Source organism: Babylonia areolata, chromosome 35 (assembly GCF_041734735.1).
Source record: "Babylonia areolata isolate BAREFJ2019XMU chromosome 35, ASM4173473v1, whole genome shotgun sequence".
NCBI classification, from domain to species: domain Eukaryota; kingdom Metazoa; phylum Mollusca; class Gastropoda; order Neogastropoda; family Buccinidae; genus Babylonia; species Babylonia areolata.
In genome coordinates, this window is record NC_134910.1 from 26734141 (window position 1) to 26744140 (window position 10000).

The 10000-nt window shown below is 35.5% G+C and overlaps 1 protein-coding gene across 1 annotated transcript in view; it reads right to left on the bottom strand.

The window, feature by feature from the left end:
• LOC143278061 (uncharacterized) overlaps positions 1-10000 on the bottom strand; it is a 92557-nt gene that overhangs the window by 27587 nt on the left and 54970 nt on the right. Inside the window, exon 17 of the mRNA XM_076583078.1 lies at positions 1974-2044. Coding sequence (XP_076439193.1) covers positions 1974-2044 — 71 coding nt within the window. The remainder of the gene's footprint in view (positions 1-1973; positions 2045-10000) is intronic.

Here is a 10000-nt window from a genome sequence, read left to right on the forward strand (position 1 = left end):
CCTGTGTTGTTTTCCATGATGTGAGGATGGTGATTGTTTCTTCGTGGCTGATTCTCTTTCTCTTTTTATTTATATTATTTTTGACTCACTTGTGTAAACAAAGTGAGTCTACGTTTTAACCCGGTGTTCGGTTGTCTCTGTGTGTGTGTGTGTGTGTGTGTGTGTGTGTGTGTGTGTGTGTGTGTGTGTGTCTGTGTGTCCGTGGTAAACTTTAACATTGATGTTTTCTCTGCAAATACTTTGTCAGTTGACACCAAATTTGGCATAAAAACAGGAAAAATTCAGTTCTTTCCAGTCATCTTGTTTAAAACAATATTGCACCTTTGGGATGGGCACAAAAAATAAAAAAAGAAGCCTAATTATATGCAAACTGCATTTATTGTTCTATTTATATTTTTTGTATTCTCTAAACTTGGCACTTTGACCTCTTATTCTGACCCAACAACAAGAGCAGTCATTATTATCATTTTTGGTCAAACAGGAACTTCTTTTGCTAAGCATGGAAGTTTTATTTATTTTGCAAAGGATTTGGTGCAGATAGTAAAAAAAAAAAAAGGAAATTAGTCTGTAATTAATGCTAGGGGACTTAATTTATCACAAGTGAGTCTTGAAGGCCTTGCCTCCCTTGTTTTTTTTTTATAGCGATCGTTGCTCCTCTTCTGTAACATGTAATTTGTGAAGCACGCAGTGTGAGTGACTGGCTGCCATTTGAATCTTCGTGATCATTGCTGTCCTGGTTATTATTGTTTCTTTCTTGTTATATGAATTTTTTGTGTTAAGCGCCATGAGCCTCTTTGTGAGGGAACAGCACTGTGGAAGAGCACGTCATTATCATTATTATCATTATCATTGTTATCACTGTTATTATCATTATCATTCTCGAGTCTAAAGGGGCAGGCTACGTAGGTACGTTTTTCATTGTCATTATCATCATCATCATTACAATTATTATTATCATCATCATCATTATCATTATTATCATCATCATCGTTGTTGTCATTATTATCATCATCATCGTTGTCATCACTGTTATTATCATTGCTATCATCAAGTCAAAAGGGACAGGCTACGTAGGTACGTTTTTCATTATAATCATTATCATTATTATTATCATTATTATCATTATCATTGTTATCACTGTTATTATCATTATTATTATCAAGTCAAAAGGGATAGGCTACGTAGGTACGTCTTTCATTATAATCATTATCATTATTATTATCATTATTATCATTATCATTGTTATCACTGTTATTATCATTATTATTATCAAGTCAAAAGGGACAGGCTACGTAGGTACGCTTTTCATTATCATTATCATTATAATTATACTACTACTACTACTACTACTAATTATTATTATCATTATTATTATCAAGTCAATTACGTTGGTACGTTTCCTCAAACAAGACTACTCAGTTGCACAGCAACTCTTTCGAGAGCCTGTTCCATGCATATAAACAGGTGATGATCACATACAAAACGAAACGCAACACCCACTATATGATAGTCAGTCGTGTCCGACTATGACCATCAGAACAGCAGAGGAGGCAACTGCTGTTCCGACTATTTGGGCTAGAATTTGATTATAGTGGAGAGTGTCTTGCCCAAGTTACATCCCCACTCTCTCGGCCAAGAGGGTTTTAGGACAGTCGGCGTTGGGATGGTTCCCAAAGGCCAACTAGCCCACAAGGCTGCAGCACTAAGAACCAGTGCAATTTTGCCTCCTAGTTTGAGACTCATAGTCCTTCACAAAAGACTAAACTGTAAATGATTTCCCATTGACTGGAGAAACCATTGATAATACAGCTCTCACTTTGCTGTTGGCCCAAATGTAAAACTTATGTCAATCTGTGATATAAGCCGAGTGTTGGCAACACCCACTAAAGTTAGACGAAAACTAGAACATTGTTTTCAGCGAAAGGTATTTCGCTCCAACTACTACGCAAGCAGCAACAAGTGTAATCACTCACCAGTGGCCCCCTCCGCTGCCACAAAGTAGTTCGGGAACTGCTCGTATTTGGACACACTCCAGAACTGGCCCCTGCAACAAGTTTAGTCATGGCCTAGAGGTAACGTGTCAGCCTGCGCCTAGGAAGCGAGAGAATCTGAGCGCGCTGGTTCGAACCACGGCTCAGCCGGCGATATTTTCTCCCCCCTCCACTAGACCCTTGTGTGGTGGTCTGAACGCTAGTCATTCGGATGAAACGATAAACCGAGGTCCCGTGTGCAGCATGCACTTAGCGCACGTAAAAGAACCTACGGCAACAAAAGGGTTGTTCCTGGCAAAATAATTCTGTAGAAAAATCCACATCGATAGGAAAAACAAATAAAACTGCACACAGGGAAGAAAAAAAAAGGGTGGCGCTGTGGTGTAGCGACGCGCTCTCCCTGGGGAGAGCAGCCCGAATTTCACACAGAGAAATCTGTTGTGATAGAAAGAAATACAAAAACCAGCAGTTTTACTGACCGACCGGCTGACTACTAACCATTCCAACAGCCAATAGAAATACTGTGTATAAGGAGTAATTAACCACATCACTGAATGACTGAATGTTTGCCAGAACTAACTTCTCAGCCAGACAACTGAATTCTAGTTTATACAGTGACTGACTGTTTCGGAACTAACTGCGTTCGTAAATAATTTAACGACAGACTGTGTTTTAGAAGTAACTTACTAAATAACGAAATGACAGGCTGTTTTAGAAGTAACTTACTAAATAACGAAATGACAGGCCGTTTTAGAAGTAACTTACTAAATAACGGAATGACAGGCTAACTTACTACATAACGAAATGACAGGCTGTTTTAGAAGTAACTTACTAAATAACGGAATGACAGGCTAACTTACTACATAACGAAATGACAGGCCGTTTTAGAAGTAACTTACTAAATAACGAAATGACAGGCTGTTTTAGAAGTAACTAACTAAATAACGAAATGACAGGCTGTTTCAGAAGTAACTTACTAAATAACGAAATGACGGGCCAACTTACTACATAACGAAATGACAGGCTGTTTTAGAAGTAACTTACTACATAACGAAATGACAGGCTGTTTTAGAAGTAACTTACTAAATAACGAAATGACAGGCCGTTTTAGAAGTAACTTCCTAAATAACGAAATGACAGGCTGTGTTAGAAGTAACTTACTAAATAACGAAATGACAGGCTGTTTTAGAAGTAACTTCCTAAATAACGAAATGACAGGCTGTGTTAGAAGTAACTTACTAAATAACGAAATGACGGGCCAACTTACTACATAACGAAATGACAGGCTGTGTTAGAAGTAACTTACTAAATAACGAAATGACAGGCCGTTTTAGAAGTAACTTACTAAATAACGAAATGACAGGCCGTTTTAGAAGTAACTTCCTAAATAACGAAATGACAGGCCGTTTTAGAAGTAACTTACTAAATAACGAAATGACAAGCTGTTAGAAGTAACTTCCTAAATAACGAAATGACAGGCTGTGTTAGAAGTAACTTACTACATGACCAAATGACAGGCTGTGTTAGAAGTAAGTTACTAAATAACGAAATGACAGGCCGTTTTAGAAGTAACTTACTAAATAACGAAATGACAGGCTGTTGGAAGTAACTTACTAAATAACGAAATGACAGGCTGTTTTAGAAGTAACTTACTAAATAACGAAATGACAGGTTGTATTAGAAGTAACTTACTAAATAACGAAATGACAGGCTGTTGGAAGTAACTTACTAAATAACGAAATGACAGGCTGTTAGAAGTAACTTACTACATAACGAAATGACAGGCTGTTAGAAGTAACTTACTACATAACGAAATGACAGGCTAACTTACTACATAACGAAATGACAGGCTGTTAGAAGTAACTTACTAAATAACGAAATGACAGGCTGTTAGAAGTAACTTACTAAATAACGAAATGACAGGCTGTTAGAAGTAACTTACTAAATAACGAAATGACAGGCTGTTAGAAGTAACTTACTACATAACGAAATGACAGGCCGTTAGAAGTAACTTACTAAATAACGAAATGACAGGCTGTTAGAAGTAACTTACTAAATAACGAAATGACAGGCTGTTAGAAGTAACTTACTAAATAACGAAATGACAGGCTGTTGGAAGTAACTTACTAAATAACGAAATGACAGGCTAACTTACTACATAACGAAATGACAGGCTGTTAGAAGTAACTTACTAAATAACGAAATGACAGGCTGTTAGAAGTAACTTACTACATAACGAAATGACAGGCTGTTAGAAGTAACTTACTAAATAACGAAATGACAGGCCGTTAGAAGTAACTTACTAAATAACGAAATGACAGGCTAACTTACTAAATAACGAAATGACAGGCTGTTAGAAGTAACTTACTAAATAACGGAATGACAGGCCGTTTTAGAAGTAACTTACTACATAACGAAATGACAGGCTGTTAGAAGTAACTTCCTAAATAACGAAATGACAGGCTGTGTTAGAAGTAACTTACTAAATAACGGAATGACAGGCCGTTTTAGAAGTAACTTCCTAAATAACGAAATGACAGGCTGTTAGAAGTAACTTACTAAATAACGGAATGACAGGCCGTTTTAGAAGTAACTTCCTAAATAACGAAATGACAGGCTGTTAGAAGTAACTTCCTAAATAACGAAATGACAGGCTGTGTTAGAAGTAACTTACTAAATAACGGAATGACAGGCCGTTTTAGAAGTAACTTCCTAAATAACGAAATGACAGGCTGTTAGAAGTAACTTACTAAATAACGGAATGACAGGCCGTTTTAGAAGTAACTTCCTAAATAACGAAATGACAGGCTGTTAGAAGTAACTTACTAAATAACGAAATGACAGGCTGTTAGAAGTAACTTACTAAATAACGAAATGACAGGCTGTTAGAAGTAACTTCCTAAATAACGAAATGACAGGCTGTTAGAAGTAACTTCCTAAATAACGAAATGACAGGCTGTTAGAAGTAACTTACTAAATAACGAAATGACAGGCTGTTAGAAGTAACTTCCTAAATAACGAAATGACAGGCTGTTAGAAGTAACTTCCTAAATAACGAAATGACAGGCTGTTAGAAGTAACTTACTAAATAACGAAATGACAGGCTAACTTACTACATAACGAAATGACAGGCTGTTAGAAGTAACTTACTAAATAACGAAATGACAGGCTAACTTACTAAATAACGAAATGACAGGCTGTTAGAAGTAACTTCCTAAATAACGAAATGACAGGCTGTTTTAGAAGTAACTTACTACATAACGAAATGACAGGCTGTTAGAAGTAACTTACTACATAACGAAATGACAGGCTAACTTACTACATAACGAAATGACAGGCTGTTTTAGAAGTAACTTACTAAACAAGAATGATAGATTGTGTTTCGGAACCAACTATCTAAACAATGATAGATTTGTTTCGGAAGTAACTAACTAAACAACTGAATGATAGATTCTGTTTCGCAAGTAAAAACTAAATAATTAAACAGCAGACTGAATGCTAGATTGTGTTTCAGAAGTAACTAACTCAGCAACTGAACGAGAGACTGAATAACAGACTGTGTTTCAGAAGCAACTAGCTAAACAACTAAATGAAAAACGGAATAAAAATAGACTGTGTTTCGGAAGTAAGTAACTAAACAACTGAATGATAGATTTTGTTTCGGAAGTAAGTAACTAAACAACTGAATGATAGATTGTGTTTCGGGAGTAACTAACTAAACAACTGAATGATAGATTGTGTTTCGGAAGTAACTAACTAAACAACTGAATGATAGATTGTGTTTCGGAAGTAACTAACTAAACAACTGAATGATAGATTGTGTTTCGGAAGTAACTAACTAAACAACTGAATGATAGTTCGGCAGTAACTAACTAAGATTGTGTTTCGAAAGTAATTAACTAAACAACTGAATGATATATTGTTTCTGAAGTAACTAACTAAACAACTCAATGACAGATTGTGTTTCGGAAGTAACTAACTAAACAACAGAATGATAGATTGTGTTTCGGAAGTAACTAACTAAACAACTGAATGATAGATTGTGTTTCGGAAGTAACTAACTAAACAACTGAATGATAGATTGTGTTTCGGAAGTAAGTAACTAAACAACTGAATGATAGATTTGTTTCGGAAGTAAGTAACTAAACAACTGAATGATAGATTGTGTTTCGAAAGTAACTAACTAAACAACTGAATGATAGATTGTGTTTCGGAAGTAACTAACTGAACAATGATATATTTGTTTCGGAAGTAACTAACTAAACAACTGAATGATAGATTGTGTTTCAGAACTAACAAACAAAACAACTGAATGATAGATTGTGTTTCGGAAGTAACTAACTGAACAATGATATATTTGTTTCGGAAGTAACTAACTAAACAACTGAATGATAGATTGTGTTTCAGAACTAACAAACAAAACAACTGAATGATAGATTATGTTTCGCAAGTAAAAACTAAATAATTAAACAGCAGACTGAATGATAGATTGTGTTTCAGAAGTAACTAACTCAGCAACTGAACGGGAGACTGAATAACAGACGGTGTTTCAGAAGCAACTAACTAAACAACTAAATGAAAAACGGAATGACAGACTGTGTTTCGGAAGTAACTAACTAAAACAATTGAAAGACAGACTGAGTAACAGTCGGTATTTCAAAAGCAACAACCTAAACAACTGAATAACAGACGGCGTTTCAGTATCAGTATCAGTATCAGTAGCTCAAAGGCGTCACTGCGTTCGGACAAATCCATATACGCTACACCACATCTGCCAAGCAGATGCCTGAACAGCAGCGTAACCCAACGCGCTTAGTCAGGCCTTGAGGAAGAAAAAAAAAAGCCCACAAAAAACACCGTCTGTGATTCAGAAGTTACTAACTAAACAACTGAACAACAAACTGAAAGAAACGAAACATCGTCTGTGTTTCAGAAGTTACTAACTAAACAACTGAACAACAAACTGAAAGAAACGAAACATCGTCTGTGTTTCAGAAGTTACTAACTAAACAACTGAACACCAAACTGAAACAGACTAACATCGTCTGTGATTCAGAAGTTACTAACTAAACAACTGAACACCAAACTGAAAGAAACTAAACACCGTCTGTGTTTCAGAAGTTACTAACTAAACAACTGAACATCAAACTGAAAGAAACGAAACACCGTCTGTGTTTCAGAAGTTACTAACTAAACAACTGAACAACAAACTGAAAGAAACGAAACATCGTCTGTGTTTCAGAAGTTACTAACTAAACAACTGAACAACAAACTGAAAGAAACGAAACATCGTCTGTGTTTCAGAAGTTACTAACTAAACAACTGAACAACAAACTGAAAGAAACGAAACATCGTCTGTGTTTCAGAAGTTACTCACTAAACAACTGAACAACAAACTGAAAGAAACGAAACATCGTCTGTGTTTCAGAAGTTACTAACTAAACAACTGAACATCAAACTGAAACAAACTAACATCGTCTGTGTTTCAGAAGTTACTCACTAAACAACTGAACAACAAACTGAAAGAAACTAAACATCTTCTGTGTTTCAGAAGTTACTAACTAAACAACTGAACAACAAACTGAAAGAAACGAAACACCGTCTGTGTTTCAGAAGTTACTAACTAAACAACTGAACACCAAACTGAAACAAACTAACATCGTCTGTGTTTCAGAAGTTACTCACTAAACAACTGAACAACAAACTGAAACAAACTAAACATCGTCTGTGTTTCAGAAGTTACTAACTAAACAACTGAACTCCAAACTGAAAGAAACGAAACATCGTCTGTGTTTCAGAAGTTACTCACTAAACAACTGAACAACAAACTGAAACAAACTAACATCGTCTGTGTTTCAGAAGTTACTCACTAAACAACTGAACACCAAACTGAAAGAAACTAACACCGTCTGTGTTTCAGAAGTTACTCACTAAACAACTGAACAACAAACTGAAACAAACTAAACATCGTCTGTGTTTCAGAAGTTACTAACTAAACAACTGAACACCAAACTGAAACAAACTAACATCGTCTGTGTTTCAGAAGTTACTCACTAAACAACTGAACAACAAACTGAAACAAACTAAACATCGTCTGTGTTTCAGAAGTTACTAACTAAACAACTGAACTCCAAACTGAAAGAAACGAAACATCGTCTGTGTTTCAGAAGTTACTCACTAAACAACTGAACAACAAACTGAAACAAACTAACATCGTCTGTGTTTCAGAAGTTACTCACTAAACAACTGAACAACAAACTGAAACAAACTAACATCGTCTGTGTTTCAGAAGTTACTAACTAAACAACTGAACAACAAACTGAAAGAAACGAAACATCGTCTGTGTTTCAGAAGTTACTAATTAAACAACTGAACATCAAACTGAAAGAAACGAAACACCGTCTGTGTTTCAGAAGTTACTAACTAAACAACTGAACAACAAACTGAAAGAAACGAAACATCGTCTGTGTTTCAGAAGTTACTAACTAAACAACTGAACACCAAACTGAAACAAACTAACATCGTCTGTGTTTCAGAAGTTACTAACTAAACAACTGAACAACAAACTGAAAGAAACGAAACATCGTCTGTGTTTCAGAAGTTACTAACTAAACAACTAAACAACAAACTGAAAAAAACTAACATCGTCTGTGTTTCAGAAGTTACTAACTAAACAACTGAACACCAAACTGAAGGAAACGAAACATCGTCTGTGTTTCAGAAGTTACTAACTAAACAATTGAACAACAAACTGAAGGAAACGAAACATCGTCTGTGTTTCAGAAGTTACTAACTAAACAATTGAACAACAAACTGAAGGAAACGAAACATCGTCTGTGTTTCAGAAGTTACTAACTAAACAATTGAACAACAAACTGAAGGAAACGAAACATCGTCTGTGTTTCAGAAGTTACTCACTAAACAACTGAACAACAAACTGAAAGAAACGAAACATCGTCTGTGTTTCAGAAGTTACTAACTAAACAACTGAACAACAAACTGAAAGAAACGAAACATCGTCTGTGTTTCAGAAGTTACTCACTAAACAACTGAACAACAAACTGAAAGAAACGAAACATCGTCTGTGTTTCAGAAGTTACTAACTAAACAACTGAACAACAAACTGAAAGAAACGAAACATCGTCTGTGTTTCAGAAGTTACTCACTAAACAACTGAACACCAAACTGAAAGAAACGAAACACCGTCTGTGTTTCAGAAGTTACTCACTAAACAACTGAACACCAAACTGAAAGAAACGAAACACCGTCTGTGTTTCAGAAGTTACTCACTAAACAACTGAACACCAAACTGAAAGAAACGAAACATCGTCTGTGTTTCAGAAGTTACTAACTAAACAACTGAACATAAACTGAAACAAACTAACACCGTCTGTGTTTCAGAAGTTACTAACTAAACAACTGAACAACAAACTGAAAGAAACGAAACATCGTCTGTGTTTCAGAAGTTACTAACTAAACAACTGAACAACAAACTGAAAGAAACGAAACACCGTCTGTGTTTCAGAAGTTACTAACTAAACAACTGAACACCAAACTGAAACAAACTAACATCGTCTGTGTTTCAGAAGTTACTCACTAAACAACTGAACAACAAACTGAAACAAACTAAACATCGTCTGTGTTTCAGAAGTTACTCACTAAACAACTGAACACCAAACTGAAAGAAACGAAACATCGTCTGTGTTTCAGAAGTTACTAACTAAACAACTGAACTCCAAACTCAAAGAAACGAAACATCGTCTGTGTTTCAGAAGTTACTCACTAAACAACTGAACAACAAACTGAAACAAACTAACATCGTCTGTGTTTCAGAAGTTACTCACTAAACAACTGAACAACAAACTGAAACAAACTAACATCGTCTGTGTTTCAGAAGTTACTAACTAAACAACTGAACAACAAACTGAAAGAAACGAAACATCGTCTGTGTTTCAGAAGTTACTAACTAAACAACTGAACAACAAACTGAAAGAAACGAAACACCGTCT